General features: G+C 39.8%; 2 protein-coding genes across 3 annotated transcripts in view; one reads left to right on the forward strand and one right to left on the reverse strand.

Annotated features, from left to right (window-relative positions):
• Nucleotides 1-506: 506 nt before the first annotated feature.
• LOC141570441 (semaphorin-5A-like) lies at nucleotides 507-17,421 on the reverse strand. Of its 2 annotated transcripts, none has more exons than XM_074326730.2 (3): nucleotides 17,121-17,421; nucleotides 5,560-5,764; nucleotides 507-3,931 (listed from the first exon to the last, which is right to left on the reverse strand). In XM_074326730.2, exons 2-3 carry the CDS (start codon nucleotides 5,726-5,728, stop codon nucleotides 3,873-3,875), a joined length of 228 nt encoding a protein of 75 aa, XP_074182831.1. In that variant the 5' UTR covers nucleotides 5,729-5,764; nucleotides 17,121-17,421; the 3' UTR covers nucleotides 507-3,872. The 2 variants fall into 2 exon arrangements, with proteins under 2 accessions (XP_074182831.1, XP_074182832.1); XM_074326731.2 differs by lacking the exon at nucleotides 17,121-17,421 and adding an exon at nucleotides 6,480-6,529.
• LOC141570735 (uncharacterized) overlaps nucleotides 16,505-24,821 on the forward strand; it is a 109,261-nt gene continuing 100,944 nt past the window's right edge. The window contains exons 1-2 of the mRNA XM_088796409.1: nucleotides 16,505-16,570; nucleotides 20,401-20,738. Coding sequence (XP_088652535.1) covers nucleotides 16,505-16,570; nucleotides 20,401-20,738 — 404 coding nt within the window. The remainder of the gene's footprint in view (nucleotides 16,571-20,400; nucleotides 20,739-24,821) is intronic.

Raw genomic sequence — 24,821 nt, forward strand, 5'->3', positions numbered from 1 at the left:
CTTTAGTAAACAAAACCCCATTTATAATGGTAAGATCTACACTGTGCAAAATATATTTTGGCTAATGATCACGTTTTGAAAAAGGATTGAAAATATTATAAACCAACATAAAAATCATCAGTTTCTTATATCACTATTGGATTTATTCTGCTGCTATTTTTTGAACCAAACAGAAAGAAAGAGAGAGAGAGAGAGAAAGAAGGAAGGAAGAAAGAAAAAAGAGGCAGACTAAGAAAAAGAGAAAGATATGAATTTTTATGAAGATATATATTCAAGTGAAAAATATTATTTTCCACATGCCCAGGAAAAGTTTATTTTTAGACTTGGCCACTGTTAATCATTGTACCATTATAATGCGTCCTGATGGAAAGAAGACTGGAAATGTATTAGGCAACCCATGATGATTTGGAGAAAGCCCATTTACTCTACTGTATTCTAAGTAGGAGCATCAATATTAAGAATTACATGTCACTCTTTTATTCCCACGTTGGTCAAATCTCTTTCTTTTTATTATTTAAGGGAATCTTTGACTCTCATCTTCTCAGTGAAGGCTTTTTTTTTTTTTTAAGTGATAGCTGATACCAAAACTTGACAAAGACACTTAAAGAGAAGAAAACTACAGAAAAAAAAAATCTCTTATGAATATAGATGCAAAAATCCTCAACAAAATGCTAGCAAATCAAATGCAGCGACATATAAAAAGAATTATACACCATACCAAATGCAACTTATCCAAGAAATGCAAGGTATATATAACATTTAAAAGTTAATTAATGTAATACACTATAACAATAGACATAAAGACAAAAGAAACATGATCACATCAATTGATGTAGAAAAATTAGTTGACATAATCCAACAGCCTTTCATGGTTAAAAACACTCAGAAAACTAGAAATAGAAGGGAATGCCTCAATTTCAGAGTATCTATGACAAAGACAGATTAACATCAAACTTAATGTTGAAAGACTGATGCTTTCTGCCTAAGATCAGGAACAAGACAAGGATGTCCGCACTCATCACTTTTATTTAGCATTGTGTTGGAGGTCTAGCAGGCAATTAGGCAAGAAAATTAAATAAAACCTATCCAAATTGGAAAGGAAAAAGAAACACTATTTCTATTTGCAGAAGACAGGATCTCGTAGGTGGAATATCCTAAGGAATTCATTAAAAACTACTAGAACAAATAAAAGAGTTCAGCATGGTTGCAGGATAAAAACTCAAAATTGTATTTCTATACACTTGCAATGAATGATGTGAAATTGAGAAAAAATTCCATTTATAATAGCATCGCACAGAATAAAATTCTTAGGAAAAAATTAACAAAAGATGTGCAAAACTTATACTCTGAAAACTATAAAATATTCTTGAAAGAAAACAAAGAAGACCTAAGTAAATGGAAAGACAGCCCATGTTCATGGATTGGAAGCCTTAATAATATTAAGATGGCAGTACTTCCCAAATCGATGTACAGATTCAGTGCAATCCCTACCAAAATTCTAGCTGGACAGTTTTGTGGAAATTGACAAGCTGATCCTAAAATTCATATGGAAATGCAAAGGACCCTAGATAGCCAAACAATCTTGCAAAAGATGAAAAGAATTGTAGGACTCACACTTTCCAATTTAAAAACTTACTATAAAGCCATAGCAATCAAGACACTGTGACATTGGCTAAGAATAGACATACTCGTTGACATCAATGGATAGAATTGAGAGTGCTTTATAAACCCTCACATTTACAGGCAGTTGATTTTCAATAAAGATGCTAAGACAATTCAAGGGAGGAAGAATAACTGTTTTAACAATTAGTACTGGGACTATTAGATAGTCATGCAAAAGAATGAAGTTGGATCATTACCTCACGTCATATTCAAAAATTAACTTAAAATGGATCATCCACCTAAATGTAAGAGCTAAAACTATAAAAACACTTAGAAGAAAACAAGTATCAATTTTCATGTCTTTGAATTACAAACAACCAAATTAAAATTAGGTATATTAGACCTCATCAATATTAAAATATGTGCACTTCAAAAGGCACCATTAAGAAAGTGAAAAGACAGCCCACAAAAGGGAGAAAATGGTTACAGATCGTATATCTAATAAGGGACTTGTTTGATTTCATTTATGAGAAAGGTCCAGAACAGGCAGATCTTCAGAGATAGAAAGTAGATTAACAGTTGCCTACGGCTTGGGAGAGGAGGTTAGGAAGAAATGCAGACTATTGCTAAAGGCTGTGAGGGTTTCTTTGGAGGCCATTAAATGTTCTAAAATGATTGTGGTGATAGCTGTACAACCCTGTGAATATACTAAAAACATTGAATTGTGCACTTTAAATGGGTGAATTTTATGTCATCTAAATTATATTTCAATAAAGCAGTTTTAAAAAGTGATAGAAATTTTCTTTTCTTTTTTCACTGATTTCTGATGTGTACCACCTTCTAGAGCAGGGGTGTCCAAACTTTTTTCAACGTTTTTTACCAAGGGCCATATGCAGTAAAATACACAAACAGCCGGGCCACTCACTCGAGGTGAAGTACGTATTGCCTCACCTGGTTTATTTAAGTAAACCAAATATATTTTTGGAATTTGCTGTGGTCCAATTAACAATGGATCATGGGCCGCAGTTGGCCTGCGGGCTGCAGTTTGGACACCCCTGTTCTAGAGGAAAGCCCATGTTTAACGTAATTGTTGTCCTTTGGTTAAGGCATTTTAGCATATGAGAGTCACTAAAGTGGACAATAGTTATTATTTCACAAGAAATGCTGATAGATTGTCATGGTGACCTTTAAATCAGTGAGCTGTAACTACTCATGGCAATTGTCAAATTCCTCAAGTATATTGTTTGAGACTGGAATTTGGTTCAGTATAACATTGAAACTTATACTTAAATTTGGGCTTTTAAAAGTACTTACAACTAATAATTCAGTAGTTTATTTTGTGTGTGTGTGTGTGTGTGCTGTTTATGTCAGACACTATGAACAAACACCTCTTTTTTTCTCTCCTTTCTCCACATCTTCGCCGACACTTATCTTTTTGATAGTAGCCATTCCGACAGGAATGAAGTGGTAACTCATTGTAGTTTTGATGTGCATTTCCCTGATGATTAGTGATATTGAGCATCTTTTCATGCACCTGTTGGCTATGTATATGTCCTCTTTGGGAAAAAAAATGTCTATTCAGATCTCCTGCCCATTTATTAATTGGATTGTTTGGGTTTTTTGCTATCGAGTTGTATGAGTTCTTTATATATTTTGGACATTAACCCCTTATCAGATATATGATACGCAAATATTTTCTCTCTTTCAGTAGGTTGCCTTTTCATTTTGTTGATGGTTTCCTTGGCTGTGCAGAAGCTTTGTAGTTTGATGTGGTCCCACGTATTTACTTTTGCTTGTAGTTATTCATAAAATTCCTGTACTTACTCTATGGTGTTGATACTATTATTGTTAACTACTATTTTATAGATAAAGGTTCAGGGAGCTTATGTAACTTGCTCAAGGTAAAGATGCTAATAAGAGGCAGGAAACAGACTATACATAGACCCTGCAATTTTAAAACATCAAGGCCAAGAAATAAGTAATTGATTTGTTAAGGTTGTAGCCTTTTATAGGTATGTTCAATCTAGTTAATAGTAATAATAATAATAATAATCAATTTTCCCCAGGTTCAGTGTTATATCTCTTTTCAAAATTGCTGACTATACTTTTTCTATTCCTTCCAACGTCCAAGGAATAATTTATAAGAACAGGCCCTCTTTGATTCAAAGCACTGAGCCCATTGTTTTTTAACGCAATATCTCCAACAACACTTGCCGCTCCGGTACCAGCTACAGGTGGTAATGACACAGTCCCAGCTTGCACGGACCATTTCATGGGCAGTCGTCACTCTCCGCTGGTTGAGCTGGTATAGCATGGAGCATTTCTATGCCTATAAATTCCAATCAAAAAAGCAGCAAGAGGTTTTCTTAGACACATGGATAGTTAGTTTTATTTTTCTCTTCACTTAGTAGTTTTAACTGGGGGGCAGCTGACTCACCCCACTAATGTGTGCACTGACATGTTAGCCAACATTTGGCCAAATGCCAAGACAGGAAGACGCTGCCAGTAAGTTCACCATCGTACTCATCAGTGTGCAGATGAACCACAAAGTAGTAAAAATTCAATAAACCTTAGTGACTAAATGAATAAAATAGACAGATAAATGTGTAATTACAAAATGAGATGTTTTATCAAGGCATATAAATTATTAATAAGATAAACTAATTGTTTCCTAAGAAGTTGCCAATTATTCTGAAACTCAAGGGTGAACAGGTTGTTCACTGGACAAAGAATTGGTGGGGACAGGGAGGGAGTGGGTGTAATTCCAGGCCCAGGGAGTCCAACACGGGAGGACCAAGGCAGAAGAAAGCCAGACAAGCATGCAGAACTGACAGGAGGCCCCTGGAGCTGGCCTGCAGTACCCTGAGCTGTAGGTGTAATTAACAAAGAGATGGAACATTCCGACGTTACTGGATGCACTACTGCATTACCTTACTTTGGAAATTGAACAGGTGTAGTTGTCATACTTAATGAGAATTTTGCACTAGATTTTTCATAAAATGCTCTGTTATTTATCCCTAAGGAAGCAGTTGCAAGAATGCTTCCATGTACCATCCTACAACAAAAGTATTTCGCTATATTATCTCTGAACCAATCAGAAATTACCACCACAAACACAGGATTATATTTCACTTTAAAATGTCACCTAACACATCTTGTATTGACTTAAATTAACCAAATTAAAATGGTCTTGTTCATTCATATGTGGGATATAAAACTGAAAGCAACAAGTGAACAAGACAAACAAAACAAACACTCATAGACACAGACAACAGTTTATTGGTTACCAGAGGGAAAGGGGGGAGGGGAAATAAAAAAGGGTAAAGGGGGTCCAATATATGGTGACAGAAAGAGATTTGACTTTAGGTGGTGAACACACAGTGCAATATACAGATGACGTATTATAGAAATGTACACTTGAAAACTATATAATTGTATTAATCAATGTCACCCCAATAAATTTAATTTTTTAAAAAAGAATGCACGCTATGGAGTAACCTGGACAGAATGAATGGGCATCTCTGAAGATGGATGGGAAAAAACATTACACTTATTTTTTGCCAACTCCTGAAATCTAGTGATTACCCTCAATTATAAATGTAGGTAATAATATAAGGCATCAGCAGTGACTTTGTCACCAAGAAAAAAAATCAAAGCTATTTTCATATCACAAAAAAATAAGAAGTGGCTTATGTTATAAGAAGAAACAACAGTGAAGGTACTAAGTATTGTCTTTCCAATCAAAGTGAACAAACCATGAAAAAAAGAGAGAAAACAAATTAAGATTTCCCATAGGAAGCACAGAGGATGAGGACGGGAGATAAGGGAGCATCGTGTTTTGCTGCTTGTGAGGAAAGCACACAGATCCAAAGCTTGATATTGAAATTGCACGTTGAGAATTCAAAACAGGAAGTCAGGAGATGGTCGAAAATGCTGCAGAGAGGGGCCAGCTCCTACCTGTGGCCAAGTAGATGGTGTGGACGAGCGCGTCCCTGGCCTGCACCACGTCCCCAGCCACGTGGGTGAAGCGGCTGTTGTCCTCCATAAAGGCCGGCACCGCGGTCACCGGCTGCACCACCTCGTGCATCAGAATGAACTTCTGAGCGTCCTGCAAGTTCTGCTCCATCAAGTTCACGTACAGGCCCTGGTCCACCGTGCCGCACTGCAAGGGAAAGCAGAGCATGACTGGGACCAGCCCCCCAGCCGGAAGCTGGCCCGTCACCGGGATCGCTGCCATGTGCACACCCGCCTGCTTCTCCTTTCCCCCCGAAGGCCCCATCTGTGGAGCCCCTCCTAATTTAGATCTGAACTTATATTTGGGGCGTCTCCCAACTCCATCATAAATGGGTGATCAGAAGTAAAAAATATATAGTGAAAGTCCTTGCTGACTTTAATTTGAATAGGGAATGTATAAAAACTCCTCTGCATCTGTTGAGTCCCTTGGGAGCTGTCTGTCTAAATGCATATTATTATGTCCATCTGATAAGTCAAGTATCCAGACTGAAGATGCGGCAATCAAGAATACAATACAGAGTTACCACTTTCTTATTGGAGCCGTCAGTCTTTAAGGCCATAAAGAGAGGATCATGCCAGTTTCATCTGAAGAACATGTAATATTTTCTGGTGACACCATCACATGGGGTATAAAAAGTCTGTGCTTGCCTTATTGCCTTATACTATTATCCTAAGTTACGGGAAATAATAAACTTAATAAAAATCAGCAATATCGTGCCAAATGTCGCATAATGAGGAGACTGGAGGCAGGAGATAAAACAGGGAAAAGAGAAGGAAGGGGGGAAAGAGGAATTAGGGAAGAAAAAGAGATTTTCAAGGAAAAGCATGAGCAGGGAAGTAGTATCCACAAGGGAAATAAAGACCTGGAAACTGCAGAGAATTTATTCAGAGCTGTGTTGCTGCGAGGCTGTGAGTATACCATGCATGATGAATTCTGGCAGAGGAACTGAAACGGTACAGGAAATAAGGTTAAGCTTTCCGGGAGCAGAGAACTGAATGGGGAAACCACAAGCCTTTTAACATTTATTTTCATAATCTCTGAATCCTGGTACAAATAATGACTGATACTCATCAGAATTTCATGGAAGTTGGTTTGATAGAATGCAATTTCCTTCTCTATAACAGCATGAAACTACCATTTATAATATGTCATTCTAATACTTTTAATACGATTATAGGTATGCAAGTATAATGCTTTTTAAAAGTAAAAATATATGTGCAGCATTTAATATAATGTCCAGCGTGTCACAAAATGAGAGGAAATACTGAAAAATTTTACAGTGTTGGAGCTAAATGGACTTTACTTGTCAGGTCCAAAACTTGGTTAATGTCAAAATCCTCCTATGGCATCCACCAGTCAGATGAAGGGACTTCATGAGGTCAGGTGTAGGGTCCCATCCTGTACCTCGTTCTGGTGGCTCATCACCAGACTGCAGGTCATACACCGTGTTTCCCTGAAAATAAGACCTAGCCAGACAATCAGCTCTAACGCGTCTTTCAGAGAAAAATTAATATAAGACCCTGGTTTTATTTTATTATAAGACCAGGTATAATATAATATAATATAATATAATATAATATAATATAATATAATATAATATAATATAATATAATATAATATAATAAATACCAGGTCTTATATTAATATTTGCTCCAAAAGACGCATTAGAGCTGATTATCCGGCTAGGTCTTATTTTCAGGGAAACACGGTACTAGGCACTGGGTCATGTCTCAGGGATTATGTCCTAAGCAAGAGGACAAACAAATAGAAAACCACAGCAACTGCTCCCAGGTTGCTTAGAATTCATAATGGTTGATGTGATAACATCCCTTCAAGCCATATTTTGAGATCCAGATTTTAATGAAAAAGATACGACTTCTGCTGTGTTCACTGAATTGCTTCTACAAGCATAAGATGCATCCTGGTCCCAGCTTTGTTAGGTTTGGTAAAGTCTAGGGTCCGCTGAGCAAGCCCATGATTGCCCAGCCACATACTTCAGGGCTAATAGATTTTAATCACACCCTTGATGCACTTGGCTTCCTTACTCCCTCCCATCTTGCCTCACACATTCAGACCTGATGAACAAGGCCAAATCCCTTCCGTCAGTCCTGCAACAGCCCACTCGTCTATCTGCTTTCTGGGTTCAGCTGTCCTCTTGCACATTTTAACTCCATCAGCTAGGATGTGTGAAAACCGAAACTGTGCCGAATATGCCACATGCAGACATATAATGGCTGGGCCTGAATATTTAAAAAAAGAAAAAATGTTTCTGATGTTTCTTATAATGAAGCTCAGAGTTTGTATTACTGTTGTATTACTGCAGTGTCAAATTGGGCACAATTTTAAGGTGTTTTATACAATAATCCCTAACTTGTAACTAATACATAGGGGGAATAGTTCATGGCCGCTGGAGTTATCTGTACTTAAATAATGAAATGTGGCAAAGTGTCTCTCCTAACCACTCCTTTTTTTCTGCACCTGAATCCCTTTTCTACTTTTCTAATGAGTTTGGAAATTGTAGTATATAAATACTACATACATTTCCAGATGCTGATAAACAGATACCACCTGAAAAAAAGCAAGAATAAGAAAAAGACAGATATAATCACATATTAATGCTGATTATCGCCAAAACAAGCACTTTACACATTTCTGATGGCGGGTTCCTTAGATTAGAACTTATTACTACTGCATACTAGTCAAGATGGTATCATGAATATAAGTGAGCACACATACGGTAGCTGAATTAGCTCATAATGGTAAACCTAAGAAAAGAAGAGACACATATTTTACGCGAATTTTCTAACCAACAGCTGATATAAAATCCATCATAACCAATCTCCTATCAGTAATTGAGGTGATAATGTATCCTTGCTTTTTTAATTAAACTTTTTATTTTTAGATTGTTGTTGAACATGCAGTCCTAAGAAATAATACAGATATTCCATGCACCTTTTACCAGTGGCACCATCTTGAAAAACTATAGCACAATGTCCCAACCAGAATATTCACACTAATACAGTCCAGTCACAAAACAGTTCCATCGCCACAAAGGGCCCTCCTGTTGACTTTTTATATCCACACCTATCTCTCCCTACCCCCGCCCCAATCCCTGGCAACACTAATCTGCTCTCTATTTCTGTATTTTGTCATTTGAAAAATATTATATCAAAAAATCATGCAGTATATAACCTTCGGGATTGTTTTGTTTTATTTTGTTTTGTTTCACTCAAAGAATTCTCTTTAAATCCATGTTGAATGTAACAGCAGTTTGTGCCTTTTTATTGCAGAGTAGTATGCATGGGATAAATGCCCAAGCATGCAATTGCTGGGTTGTATGACAGTTACCTAGTATTAGTTTTGCATGAATTTGCCAAAGAGAGACGCCTCCTCCCCATAGAGAGACACTCTATATCCAGCAAGGGGAAACCCTTTCACTCAATTAGGCAGTCCCAGCAGGAACTACAGGGGACCAAGTGGCATTACATAAACCACACAGGTGAAAAGTAATGCCATTAATGCAATAAAAAGCTACCACTGGAACCACAGCCCTCAAAAGTATTCCAGGACCTGCATGCTAAACTTAAACAGAGTAACTCCCTACTAAACTGAAAATGAAAAAAATCTAAATAATACGAAGTCTCCTAACATAATAGGCAAAATGTCTAGGATACAATAAAAATTCACTTGTTATACCAGAATCAAGAAAATTACAACTTGAATGGAAAAAACTCAATCAGCTGACAACAACACTAAGATAAATCATATATTGGAATTATCCGAGGATTGTAAAGCAGCCATCATGACAATACTTCCACAATCTATTACATATTTCCTAGAAACAATTGAAAAGATGGAACATTTCATCTAAAATAGATGTCACAAAAAGGAACCAAATGGAAATTATAGATCTGAAAAATGCAGTAACAGTGAGATATTGTGACCTATAAGAAACATGAACATAGTTGGTCACTCAGGCGACCAAAACATATTTTTCAGACATATTTGGTATTCATTCACAGTGCCTGGCTCAGCGCTCTCAAGCCCTTTGCAATTTCCTAAGCGATGAGAGCAATAATGGTATCTCCTGTTATGATAATAAGGTGACTTTAGGACCCCACCCAAGGGGGGGTGATTGTCAATAGGAGCTAAGCTTGTGCTTAGAAAATGGAAACTTTGTCACATCCCAATTTCCAAAGAGGGGAGCGAATCCTGAGGTTGCATCCATCACCAATGGCCAAGGACTTGGTCAATCATGACTTTGTAATGGCTGCATAAACCCCCCAAGGCAGCCCATCCATTCATCAGAGACCTGCAGTCATGGGGACCAGAACACTTCCACACGCCATCATGCCCGGCCCCAAGCTCCACGAGGACCTTTGTTTGGGACCTCACCCTATGGGTCTCTTTATCTGGCTATTGATTCATATCCTTTAGTAACCTGTGTAATAAACGGGTAATATAGTGAGTAAACAGGTTTTCATGAGTTCTGTGAAATTAATCAAACCCAAGGAGCAGGTTGTGGGGACAGAGCTTCAGAGAGCAGTTTCCAGGCTCTCGCCCTCATGTGGAAAGGTGCTCACTTGGGTAGTAAATGGCCATTAGCTGTGATTGAATGGCCATCAGCTGCGGCTAGTTGGCCACCAGCTGTAACCAGTGAGCCATTGGCCACTAATATAACTACTGTGGCTACGCTAGCAGAAAATGGGGGCTAGCAAGAGGATGGTGGCTGGCAAGCGCGGACTGCAGTTAGCATGGCAGAGTGCAGTTAGCAAGGGGTTGGTTGGTTGGCAGAGACAAGTGGATGGCAGGTTGTGGATCATGTGGCTTCTGCTGTGTCTCCAACCCAGCCGCCAGCGAGACTATAGTGGTATGAACCCCCTATCTATGGCTCCGTGGGTGTTCCTTTTTGGCCTCACCATGTCCTGTGTTCTTATGTGGGGAGCGGGACAAGAGACCCCGCAGGCTGCCCCGCATGACAGGGGGCTTGGGAACCTCCAATTTATAGCCAGGGATACAGGTAACAAACTGGATTTGTGATTGGCAGCCTGAGTTATATAGAGAGTCATTGGAACTTCCAGTCTGTAGCCAGCACCTCCAGTCAGACGCACAGGTAACAATCTGAGCTCGCAGCTGGCACCTGAAGTGGAAGGCGATCTTGGGGGACTGTCCCTTTTACCTGTGGAATCCAATTCTATCTCTGGGTAGATAGAGTCAGAAGTGAGTTGAATTCTCAGGCACCCTGTGGGTGTCCAAGAATTGGTTGTCAGTGGGAAGCCTCCTCCACACACTGATTGGAATTGGGTTTGAGAACCCTTTCAAACAGAAATTTAAAACAAAACAAAACAAAAACAACAAAACACCCACAACGCTGGATGTGGTCAAAAGTAGAATGGTTTAATGCAGGGACTCTGGTCCCGCTCCCCGCACCAGAACACAGGACATGGTGAGGCCAAAATGGAACAACAACGGAACCATGGATGGGGCTTCATACCACTATAGTCTCGCTGGCGGCTGGGTTGGAGACACAGGAAGCAGGAGCCACACGATCTGCAATCCGCCCTCCGCTTCTCTACCAACCAACACCACTGGCTAGCTGCAATCCGCGCTTGCTAGCTCAGCCACAGCAGTTATATAAGTGGCCAATGGCTAATTGGTTACAGCTGACGGCCAACTAGTCACAGCTGATGGCCATCTGCTACCCGAGCCAGCACCTTTCCACGTGCGGCTGAGAGCCTGGAAACTGTTCTTCTGGCTCTGTCCTCACAAATGGATATGACAGAGGATGGACTTGCAGAGAGAGCAATAGAATTTATCTAATCTGAACAACAAATTTCTTTTCAGAATCCCAGAAGAAAAGGAGAAAGAAGGTAAGACTGAGGGTATTTGGAGAGATAATGGCTGAAAACTTCTCAAATATAGCAAAAAATATACAATCACAGATTCAAGAAGTTGAGAAAATCCAAATGGGAAAAAAAACCCCCAAAGAAATCTACGCCAAGACACATCATAATTAAACTTCTGAAAACTAAAGACAAAAGAAACATCTTGAAAGCAGCCAGAAGTTTCTTCCCAAAAGTGTGAAGAAAGAGCAGATAAAATCGTGCAAAGTTTTTACCTTCATTCAACAAACTCAAGGGAAATATGGGAATTGTATAGACTTACAATTAACTTTTATTTTTAACATTTACACAAAGCCAAAGATCACCAGGAACACATGTGCAATTGAATAAATTGGGTTTATTACTTGTTGCAGCAAGTGTGGACAGATACCATGGAGAATGGTGGGTGTCTCAGTAAGAATGTGTCAAAATGGAGCTATTATGGTATTTGGATTTTGGTTAGGTGATTTCGGGCAGGGTCTGAGGGGTTTGCTGTAGGCTGAATACTATTTAAAGCTGGAGTGAACCTATGATTAAGTACAGAAGTAACTCATTTAGCAAGAAGGAAGAGTGACGTTTGTGACTTTGTCAGTCCCGGCTGTTGTAACAGAATAAATACACAGGCCAGGTGGATTTTTAACAACAGAAGCGTATTTCCACAGTTCTGGAGGCTGGGAAGTCCAAGATCAAGGCCAGGGTGGTTGGGATCTGGTGAGAGCCCTCTTCTGGGGTGCAGACAGCTGACTTTTTGCATCCTCTCATTCTCAGAAAGAGAATGTAAGAGCTCCCTGGGGTCGACTTCTAAGGGCTCTCATTGTACTCATGAGTGCTCTATCTCCTGGGAGTGAAAACCTCCCAAAGACCCACCTCCTGGTCCCCTCACACTGTGGGTTAGGATTTCAACATATGAATTGAGGAGGCCGGGAGAGGCACAATATTCAGTACATAGCAGGGACCTTGTTTTTGCCTGGGTTTAAGAAAATTTAAAAAGTGGCCTTGTTTTGTCTCATTTTGTCATAGCCTCAGGGTAAGTCAGATTCCGATGAGCCTGTTTATATCCAACAGGTGAAAGACACAGCCTCCCTGTGAGCTCTAGGCCAGCTTCCACAGATCAGGGGCTGGTTTCTCTTTCTTTCTCCCTTTCGCAAATGCTATTTGCATAACATTCTGTTGGATGGTATGTGCACTGAACCTATCCATGCCTTTCCAAACACAGTTGTCTCTTAGATTTTTTTTTTAATTCTAACAACTGATTTGATTCTTATTGTTTTCTCCATTTCTAAGAGTTTTCCATCTAATAAGTGACTAAATTCTACAGTGCAATTAGGATAATTATAGCAACAACCTTTGGCATTCAAAGTGACTAAAAAGGTGCAGACAATAATTATATCTGTTAGAACACATTTTCAGGGATAATTAGGTATCTGTTGGGGCAACTGAATTGGCCATGTGCTCTGGTAGGTTGAACTGAATTGTACCAATTACATTAACAGAACGATTAAAACACAGTGGACGGCAAAAAGCACCAGTAATGTTAGAGTAAGATACTCATAAACACTCACCTAGACTAAAATATAAAACTGGACTTCAGCGCCTGAACCCATGCCATCTGAACCAAAGCACCTGCATCTAAAGTACTCAGAAAAGCATGATCAGCCAAGAGGACCCAATATGCCAACAGTACTCAACAACACCGTTTGCTGCCTTACAGCTGCCAAACCATTTGCTCCCCCGCGCTCTTCCCAGGATGTCACAAGGGAGTCACCTGAGGCCCTATGGAGAGATATCGGTAAAGCTCCTTTGAGGGGAAGTCTTGGCAAACTGAGACTCAATGGAATTATATCGGTCCCTCCCCTTCAATGGATTCCTTGGAGATGTGCGTGTGTGTGAAGGCAAAGTTCAGCTGGAACACAATGGGAACTTTCAGAAAGACAGCCAGCAGGCTACTAACACACAGATCTTGAGATTAACAATCTTTTACCTCTTTAGAAGTTTACCAATAAAAACTACGCGTTGGCCCGATTTGGGGTTCAGTCCCTGAGACTGTTCCCCTTGGCTCCGCGGCTTGCACTGTATTCATGGCTACTGTCTTTTCTTAACCCTGCACCACCCTTCTCCCTCCCTACAGCCCTCCTAGTGCCGGAGGTGACAACCATTTGGATTTCTCTACAGTGGCTTGAGGCCCTGCGTTGGCAAGTTCTTAGATAGGGAGTCCCTCCATTGTATGAGGTGTGGCGAGCAGGTTTTTATAGAGATTGAGTGAGAAGAGCTGTAGAACCAACAGCAGGGGGAGAAAACTGACCAGATGGAACTGAACTTCACTGCTCTCAGGGCTCCTGGGAACGCCATACAACGGCAGCAGGGAGACGGTGCAATGACTCAGGAGCTTACTAAACAAGAATGTTGCTGGAGAGCATAAGACATGGTGTTTCAAATGGCACCCACCATGGCCTTGGGGTGATAAGCTCTCCGTGTGTCTGTTTGTCATCCACTACGTCAAGCTGTCTCCCACTCAGATTTCTCAGGGAGCTTTGCCCCCCATCATCCTCCTTCCACAGAAAGGCCTTCTCTGATGGTTCCAAACCTGCCTCCAGAAATTACTTTTGTGGTGTTGTAACCAAGTATGTTTTTAATAGAAATGCTCAGATAAATTTTAACTACTAAGTAAATTAGAATAGAGCACATTTTAGTATGTACAGACCACGTTAGTCAAGGAGCCAAACAACATTTGGGAACACCTGTGCTCCCCTGCAGTGGGGCCTTTCAGGATAATGAGTGGCCTATGTGTGACCCTTTCTTACAAAGCAGGGCTTCCTGGAACTACTAAGCCAGCAGCACCGTATCCTTTCTCAAAGACAGAAAGGAAGAGAAATTACACTGAAACCCTCCACTTCACGTGGAGCCTTCAGATAGCAAATATCTATATCCATAGGCCTGTGTTTACGGATACAGTTCGGGGGGATGGGAGCTGAAGGTGGGGTGGGGGGAACTTGAATCTCACCGGGAAGGATGAGAGGATACAAATTGTTTTCCTCCCTTTAAATATTTGATGTCTGTTTCTTGCTAGAATGCAAATTACCACAAATCTAATTTGTGTCACTTCTGAGTTAATCAAAGAAATCATAAAAGAGACATCACCTAATTTACAATGAATGTGAGTGAAAGAGATCTGAGGGGACTTTGTACATAAAATTATGGCTACACATGAATGGATGTGCTAACTAAGCAAGGCTGAAAATTGGCTTGAAAACATGTCAGCCTACATGATGACTGCACGTGCTTGTGTGTGTGCCTGGATGTATGCACGGACATGCAGCTCTCATCACATGCACTTGGATAGCAAATTCACATGTGTTACAGTTTCCTGTAAGCATTCATGCACGGGGAAGGAATTATATGTAATTTAAGAATTTTGTTTTACAACTTTGTTTCCAAAATCGTTCTATAAAACAAGGTCTCTGCAATTGCTGAGAAAAGATCCCAAATTTATATAACATTTGGCATTGAGAAGATGAACAAACACAAAAAGAATGGAAGAGAATCCAGTATTATTTACTGCTTGGTTATATACGTAGATTCCTTCACAACATGCATTAATGAATATTCTATAAAATCATTTTACTTAGTATGACCTAAGTAAGGTTTCAGATATTTTTTTAAATTATAAATTAATATTTTTGTTTATCCCGTGTTTCCCTGAAAATAAGACCTAGCTGGACAATCAGCTCTAATGTGTCTTTTGGAGCAAAAATTAATATAAGATCTGGTCTTAATTTACTATGATATAAGACCAGGTCTTTATAATATAGTATAATATAATGTAATATAATAATAATATAATATAATATAATATAATATAATATAATATAATATAATATAATATAATATAGTATAATACCTGGCCTAATATAATATATAATATAACAATTATATTATATATTATATTAATTAATTATATTATATTATATTAGGCTGGGTATTATATTAATTTTTGCTCCAAAAGACGCATTAGAGCTGACTGTCCAGCTAGGTTTTATTTTGGGGGAAACACGGTAAGTTAACCTGCAGGACCACAAACAACAGAACTTAGAAGTATATAAAACATTTAAAAGTGAAAGATTAAGAAAAATAATTTTGAAAACATTAATTTGAATTTAAAGATTCTGGAAGTATTTTATATGTATTAATATAGTTCAAAGGTCTAACTTTTTAAAGAAGTTAGGTTTAACTGAATATATTGGACTACTACATTAGCTGACTTTCATCAAATGCCCTCATTAGCATTCAACAAGAAAATGACCCATTTCATTGCTTTGGCCTTGATTTTAGCTCTATGAGAAAGAGACTAGTTTTGAGAAACTAAGGGGTTCATCAAGGCCAGAATAAAGAGAAGTTAAAAGGACCCCGAGATAATTCCCCCAAATACTGTGCTGAATAGTTCATGATGTTTACTAGAAAAAATACTGAAACAATGTGGAGCAAATTTACTGAAATACCTAGATCTGGGCGTTTTATAAATAGGGTGACAATATAAGTGTTCCAAACAGGAACACTTTCAAGAGGGAAACAGTATGTTATAAGAATGCCAGGACAATTAGAATCACAAGCCAGGACTTATTCTTAGACTTAACCTCAAATAAGCAGCATTTAACCATTCCACTGAGTTGGTGCATCACTGATAGTACATTTCCATTCAATACATTAAAGTTTTGTATGATGAGGCATGCCTCAGTTGTGTGCTACTTACATGGGCTTCATGTTTTGTGCTACAGATTTTCCTGTGATTGAGTGTGTACAAGTTAGCCCTTGCCTTCATGATATTTTGCTGGGAAGGCTTGTGATACTTCTTTCCAGCCAAGGAGATGTGAAGGATGATCTGCTGGGGTTTCTGGGAAAGGTTTCTTTATAAAAAGAGAGACCCACAAGAAAAAGAGTGCCTCTTGACTGGATGCATGTGGTACCTGAAACTACGTAGCCATTTTGCATCCATCCAAGGAACTAGTCCATGGATCAAACTGAGGATGGTGGAGTGGAAAATGTGAAGGACTCAGGGTCCTTCCCTCTTGAGCCAGTAAATTAAGAGACATTGTGAACTTCCAGATATTAAAATAATTGTGCTTTTACTGTAAGCAATTTTGAGTCACCTACAGCCATAAACATTTGAACTGATATGACAGTATCTGCAAATTTAATTTAAAATGTTTATTTTCCTTCCCTGAGATGTAACAAAGAAGAAAAAAGAGGGATATAGATAAACGGATGATGGTATCCTTGGCACATCACTGAATTTCATACATTTCAGAGCAATATATGTAGTATGTAAGCGTTTAAAAGGTAAGGCCTCTACAGAAACAAATAGAACTTAAATCTATGAATAACTGACAGCTAAACTTTAACCCAGTACAATTTCCAATGTCCTCAGTTCTGTGATGTTGGAGGTAGTTTGTATTCCTTATACAAAAGACCCATTTGGTGCCCTTCCGAATGTAACTTCTCATTATTACATATGTAACATTTTGATTTCTTTAGATTTTATTTCTTTAGAAATCTGAAGAGCTGCCTCTAAGCCCTAAAGAACTGGCATTGTAGAAAATTAAGAAGGGTAACTGCAAATGCCTTACCTCCCAGCCATTGGAAGTTGTACTGCACAGCGAGGAAGTAAGTTGTCCAGGCTTCCGGAAATGGCAGGACAGTATCCGGAAGGGCAGGGCCTTTGAAGCTGAGCTCCCTACTCAACCTGGGGAGGGCCGTGGAATTGTCCTCGGCATCCGTCAAGATGATCGTCTGCAGAATAGGATGAGATCAAAAGTTGATTCCTCCATGGAATGGAGGTGTTAATAGCTTCCGTCTACCCGCATCTTAAGTGAAGCCTTTACTACACGCTCTGCAGAGACTGTTAAATAAAATAAATAAAAGATGTTTTATGCTCTGACATCGTTGGAGATACCTGCTTAAAGTCATGGATGGACAATGAGTGTGTATGTTATAGTTACTGTGTGTGTTATAGTTACTGAATTCCATGCCATTATTCTGCATGATATTCACAAAATATGAAGTTAATGCCATTCACCGAAATAAAATTATTGTATATACTTTTTTATTACAAATGCATAAATGATCATTATAGGTTTGTCTTCTGTAGTAAAGAAGCTGACATAAATATTAACAGAAATAAAGACCAAAAAAAGGAGATGTATTCTTTTCTGTTAGCATTAATCTCAAATACAGTAAACAGTCCCAAATAATCTGTTATATGCAAGAATATGAAGATATTTACCTCCGTGTAACTTAAATATGGCGGATAGTCTGGTGTCATGTAGATACCTGTGTGAATCCAGTATCCCAAATGCAATCAGTCATTGAACTTGGAAAGCTCTTTGGGGGAGGGGAGCACAGGAAAATCTTTATTAGTTATGTCACCAATAGGTAGGTAATATGGCATTGTGCTGAGAACCAAAAACTTGAGAACCAAATTATTTGAGTTTATGCCTTACATCTACCACTTACTTAATGTACACTGAAGTGACTTACTTTCCTGTGCTTCTGTTTTTCTTTTGCAAAATGGGGCTAATAGCATTATTTATGAGTTATTATACTTAAAGCATTTAAAACAATGCCTGGCAAATAATAAATGTTCTCTAAGAACCGGCTATTATCATTATCATTATTATTTATTTCTAATAGCTGAACATTAATTTCAAAATAATAAACAGAAAACAGTTCATATAGGTCTGAGATTAGTTGAATAATCAGGGATTTTACAATATTTCTTCACTATGTTTATTTAAAAAATCAATTAATCCTACTGAGTAATTTTTCTAGAGCTGCCATAACAAAGTACCACAAACTGGATGGCTTAAACAACGTAGTCCGGGAGGCATGAGTTTTCTACGGGAGCATCACATAATTCTGCTCACAAAGTATGTACAGCAACGTGTTGCTCTAGGACTTCACAAGAAATGATTATTGTGCCCAAAGTTTCTGAAAGCCTCTAAGACTTTTAGTTCTTCATTTGAAAAAAGGAGGGATGTGCTTTAAAGCACATTTACACATTTTTATAATCAGAGTTACTGTCTGATCAAGAGCAACTAGGACACTGCTTATTAATTTAGGACTCGGTTAGAAACTATCAACTGAGAGATGTTACTTATCTTATTTTAAAAAGTTGATTCTACCTCCACTTTTTCAGCCCAGAATGTTCTATAAAATGAAACAATGTCCTTTGTGATAAATCTTGCAAGTTTTCACCCTGTATTTCCAGTGCTGCACTAGCGGGACCTTGGTAGTTTAATCACACTATCTCCAATAGAAAGATTGTGAATATCCATGAATCTTTTAAAGCCAATTTCGTCATTCTTCCATCATCAAGCTCATTAACAAGTTACTTCACGGGTCCACATGCAACAGAGTCCGAGCTTACAGTCACCAAACCAGTTTTTAGGATTCAAAATGAGATTATAAAGTACGAAAGATGTTATTCTCTAGCTCTCCTTTTTCTTCCATTTTCAAAAATGTATTTCAAATCTCCTGCTGCGGAATGTCACAGTTCCTCTGATGAGCTTATTGTTTCTTAGCTGACAGTAAAACATTTACTGAGCTACGTTTATGTTCTTTTGTTCACTCTATCCTTTGTGTACTTGTGAAAACAGGAGCACACTAACTAGATAAGCTCATTTCCCTTTTCTGCACTGGAACTTTTTCTAGCAGGGATGAAGCATTGGAGCCTGAAGATGTCAGGTGTCAATTAAAGAACCACGGACTCTGGCGTGACCTCTAAACATGATTCAGAGATGATTTCTCTGAGCAGCCAGAGGGTCACATGTGGCAAGACCAGATGAATGGAAGAGACTGCTCTACAATCATGACATTCTCACTTTCCCTAGAACAGTACCTAATTAAAAAAAAAAATAAAAAAAAATACAAGTATGGTTAAATACTGGAAAAGATTCTCATTTGAGAACATGCCTCACTCAACAGAAATTATCACTGTTTATGAAAATAAAGGTGTGTATCTGAAAAAAAGCCGCGAAGTGCACTAAATTATAAGCACCTGGACAGGACACCAGGGACTTGGATCCCAGTATCCGGAAGCCTAGAAAAGTGCCTGATGCCTAATAACGATACTAACTTTTGAACATTTACAACATGAAATTAGGGGCCATGCCCGAGTTAGAAAAAGGTCTGCTTTAGTAAATAGGAAAAAGAGAAAGAAAGAAAGAAAGAAAGAAAGAAAGAAAGAAAGAAAGAAAGAAAGAAAGAAAGAAAGAAAGAAAGAAAGAAAGAAAGAAAGAAAGAAAGAAAGAAAGAAAGAAAGAAAGAAAGAAAGAAAGAAAGAAAGAAAGAAAGAAAGAAAGAAAGAAAGAAAGAAAGAAAGAAAGAAAGAAAGAAAGAAAGAAAGAAAGAAAGAAAGAAAGAAAGAAAGAAAGAAAGAAAGAAAGAAAGAAAGAAAGAAAGAAAGAAAGAAAGAAAGAAAGAAAGAAAGAAAGAAAGAAAGAAAGAAAGAAAGAAAGAAAGAAAGAAAGAAAGAAAGAAAGAAAGAAAGAAAGAAAGAAAGAAAGAAAGAAAGAAAGAAAGAAAGAAAGAAAGAAAGAAAGAAAGAAAGAAAGAAAGAAAGAAAGAAAGAAAGAAAGAAAGAAAGAAAGAAAGAAAGAAAGAAAGAAAGAAAGAAAGAAAGAAAGAAAGAAAGAAAGAAAGAAAGAAAGAAAGAAAGAAAGAAAGAAAGAAAGAAAGAAAGAAAGAAAGAAAGAAAGAAAGAAAGAAAGAAAGAAAGAAAGAAAGAAAGAAAGAAAGAAAGAAAGAAAGAAAGAAAGAAAGAAAGAAAGAAAGAAAGAAAGAAAGAAAGAAAGAAAGAAAGAAAGAAAGAAAGAAAGAAAGAAAGAAAGAAAGAAACTTCAAAACAAGGGCAGAGCGGGCAGAGAAGTCGGCAGGTCCAGACCTAACCACCGCGCTGGGGGACCTGGCGAAAGGGTCAGGAGTTCCAAGCGCAGGGAGCCCCCGCAGCCGTGTCGCTCACGTCCCAGGCCCAGCGACCCAGGACACCTGTGCTCGCGTCCCGGGCAGCAGGACGCCCCCGCCGGAGAGAGAGCCGCGGAGCTCAGGTACCGCACGTCAGTCTCACCCGCGTGTCCCAGGAACGTCCCCGCCCACACGCCGGGCGAGCTTCCTATTGGCCGAGGCGCGGAGCATGCGCGTTTCATCCTGCGCGCTGAGTTGGCGGAGTCCCCGAGCGCTGCCCGCAGGTGAGGCCTTAGCGACCGTCATTCCCGGTCTGCGCCGCCCGTCCCGCGCTGCCCGAGTGGGAGGCGGCCCCGGGTGGGCGGAGGCACCCCCTCCGCGCCGTCCTCCGCGCCCTCCTGCGCCCGGGTCTGTCAGGACCGGTCCCCGCGGGGCTGCGGGCGGCGCGGGCGGGGGACGGGCTGCCCGGGGGCTCGTCCCTGTCGCGTCCCCGGCCGCGCCCGGCGTTTGCCCCGGCGGTGCTGGTCCCGCGGTCGCTGCGGGCCCGCCCGTCGGCGTCTTTGTTCCGAACGCTTTTCCAGGCGGGGGTGGGAAGCACATGGGGGCGGGAACCCGTGGGGGTGTCGGGAGGCGCGCTGGAGACTCGGGGGGTCCCGGCGCGGCCCCGGCCGGAGTGGGGCGCCTGCTCCCCGCTGCTTCGTGACCGTGCGCGGCGGGTGTCGGGGAGCCGCCTTGGGGGCGTGGGGAGCGGTCGTGCTTTGTAAGGGGGCGTGGGGAGCAGTCGTGCTGCATAAGGGGGCGGTGAGACGGGGGTTCGTCCTCTGAAGCCCCAAGACCCACCTGTGCGGGGCTCCTGAGAAGTGGTGTAAATCGCTAGTTACGATGAGAAAGAACGTTTTTACAATACTGAGTGGTCCCTAACCGCTGATCGCCTTTCTTAGGTTATGTTTTACGAACTAGAGTCATTCTTCCATTAAACAAACATACGTGCCTGTTGTTTGCTGGGTGCTGCTCTGCTGCCTAGGAATAGAGTTGAGGTAGATCCAGTCCGTGAGTTTCCTTTTCAATGTCTTGTCTAATGTGATCATTGTACCAATTTCTCTAAGGCTTCATTTGCTGTTGGGTATAATTGCCCAGAGCAACATAAACTTTTTCTTCTTCTTCTTTTTTTAATTTTTTTTTTTTTTTCAGTTACAGTTGACAGTCAATATTTTACAGTAGTTTCAGGTTTAAGATTAATTGTAACTCTTTGTCACAATCCAAAAACCTAAATTTTGATCTGGGTTTCAGTTTAAATCTTTCTTTACCAATCTTTCCTGACAATTCCCCAAGACTTTGACACTGTGTAATGAGTATGAAAAGCCTATGAATGACTTTTATATTACTCTTGATAATCAGTGGAAAAGCATAAATGTTTGAGTGTGTTGGACGTGACACACTTTTCAATGATAATGTGCTCTTTGAGGGTAGAGGCAAGGTCACTTACGTACTAGTAGATTGCTCAGCATTAGAATGAAAGATTTCATCGAGAAACTTGCAAATTTGAGTTTTTTCTTTCTTTCTTGAAAAAAAGACTAACAAAAAAGCCCATTTTGTTAGGCTACTATGTTTCAGTCCTAATTGCATTTTATCAGAGTAGATACAGTATCCCCCTGGTCAGCAGCTTTGCTTTCCATGGTGTAAATTACAAAAGGGCTGACACCATTTCCTGGAGTCTGGTCTGTTGTAAGATAATGTCATCTCCAGACTGAGAGATACATCAGGGTGGGTCTAACTGCAAACTACCTAAGTTTAGCTACAGGTGGCTAGATAGCGAGCTATGAGGAGAATCAAATTTCAAACTAGCTCAGTCAAACACGTTACTAATCTCCGAGGTTCGCCCTTACATATGTATATCCAGGGAAGGGAGAAGGGGCCAGGCAAGTGGGGGTATCCAAAGAAGAGAGGGAATCTCCAAATCTCTTTGTTCCTCGTCAGACCAGACATTACTCAGGTCTCAGGCAGGACCCCTCCAGTCAGTCAGCATATCTAGAAAGGCAGCCGGGAATTAAGGCAGAGTCAGGGAGTGAAGCATTCACCGTGTTACAGCTTTTCCCTTTATTAAATTTCTGCTCAAATTACAGTGTTGGAGAAGACTCCCTTGAGTGTGAGAGAGTCATTTTAGTCCTCATGGAACACCCAGGCGCTCCCCTCAATTTTCAGCCCTCTGGCAGTCGACAGGTGCGTGAGACTAGTCTGGTGCCTTGGATATGAACACTTACGGGCCATACATGACCTTTCAGCTGGTGACCGTTGCTGCAGCAGCTGTAGAGGGACACTGGGGCACCCCCTGTCCCAGGTGGTGCAGCCTCCATCTTGCAGTGTCCCTGAATGACACACTGCTGACCTGTGGGGAACATCCAATGATAAAACTTCTGTCATGCTAAGTCTCGGGGCGTCAGGGGTTAATTTGTTACCACAAGACAGCCCAACCTAACCTAACAGACCATTGTATGTAAAGGAGCAGCCCCACCCCACACCCTTTCATCCCTTTACCTCCTATCATTTTTCTTTACAGCACCTCATCACCATCTGACTTGTGTTCTTTTTACTTTCTTCCTTCATCACCTCTCCCCACCCCCAAACACACACTGAAACTTAGCCCCACACCACGCCAAAATCATTTGTTACATGAATAAAGTCAGCCATTTCTATTTGCAATGTAATAGAAACAAAGAGGGAAAGGTATCATGTTTTATCTGTGTTTTAACAATTCTCATTTGGGGTGAGTGGGTACTTTAAAAAAATGGCTTTGTATTTTTAAGATGACGAACATGAAGTCTTGCTTAGCAGGAATGTCTTTTATTGGAATCACTGAGCTTGTGGAAAGTATGTAGCAGCATGTATGAAACGCAATGCAGGAAAGTTGTCTGGCCAGGTGTGATCTTCATTCTATTGAACTTGTAAGGACGCTAAGGGAGATTCATGAGAGATGTGAAAACTCTTTCTGCTTAAGAGTTGTTCCAGGTGGTACTTTTCTGCCTCCCATCTTTTGCCCTGGGGGTTGCTTCTGTTCCCTTCCACAAAGACTTTTGGTGTAAGAGATTTATGTACACCTATGTACACGGGAAGGAGTGGAAAGAAATGGGACGGTCATTTTCAGTTGAAAATGTCCAAGTAAACAATATTAAACTGAGCCCTTAGTTTTGCGTGACCAAGAAAGTCATATTTGAAGAAAACCTTGAAAATGCACTGGTCTGAAGTTCACTGACGCTGAGGGGGGATGAGCCTCCCCAACTCCGGGAATCGTGGGTGTGCTGAGAGCACTGCGGCTGTAGACACAAAGAAACCACAAAGCAAGTCCTTTGATTCTGTCTTTCTGTGAAAACTTAGTTTTTATTTAAGTTTTAAAATGGTATCAGCTGCAATTTGTAAATTTTTGTTTGGAAAGTACAAATATAGGTTCAAACAAAATATTTTTTTTCTGAATTTGAATAAAAACTTTGAAGTTTTTCCTTTTTGTTATTTTAGATACTAATGAATGAAGGAAATAATTATCACCAGTTATTACATAATTATTACCAATTATTACATGACTATAATTTGTTGTATACTGAAGGGAGTATAAAATAACATGCTCTGGAGACCAAATATGCTAGATTTTGGGGTAAGAGATTTGGGGTACGAGGAAGTAGCAATGAGACTGAGAAGAATGGCCAGTTAGAAAATGCAAGAATGGAGGAACTAGAGAACGATAAAGTGTTCCAAGGTGAATAGAAGCACCAATCGGGTCCATCTCTGCTGTTAGGTGAAATAAGAGGCAAACGGACAGATGTCTGTAGGATCTAATAGTATGCAGGTCATGATGACTGAAGAGCGATTTTAGTGGAGTGGATGCACAAAAGCCCGACTGGGGTGATTGTAAAAAAGAATTTAAGGGGGAGGATGGGAGTCCCTAGTTGTTAACATATGGTAGACTTGAACCCATAGATTCAAGTTCAACACATTGAAAGTAAATAAACATCTTGAAATGTAGAGAGCAGGATAAAAGAATAATGACATAAAGCAAGTAGAAGAAAGGAAATAGGAAAAATTAGGCAATGAGAGTAGAAAACAATTTTTTTAATAAAACCAAAATCTTATGTTCTTTGAAATGACTAATAAAAATAATGAAGAAAAAGAGAAGTAAACACCATGGTTGAAAAGGGGGATGTAACTATATATACAAATAAATTTTTAAATGTAAAAGACTATAACATGCTAGATATTATCTGTTGGCCCCATTTCTACATCCTCGTGATATAGAGGAAAAATCGTGGGATCTGGAGCCCAAGAAAACTTAGGACCTGCAGCTCCTTGGAGGGCAGTGGAAGATAGTGCTTAAAAGC

The sequence above is a fragment of the Rhinolophus sinicus genome, chromosome 3, assembly GCF_057876585.1.
Source record: "Rhinolophus sinicus isolate RSI-liver-muscle chromosome 3, RSI-T2T, whole genome shotgun sequence".
Classification (NCBI taxonomy): Eukaryota; Metazoa; Chordata; class Mammalia; order Chiroptera; family Rhinolophidae; genus Rhinolophus; species Rhinolophus sinicus.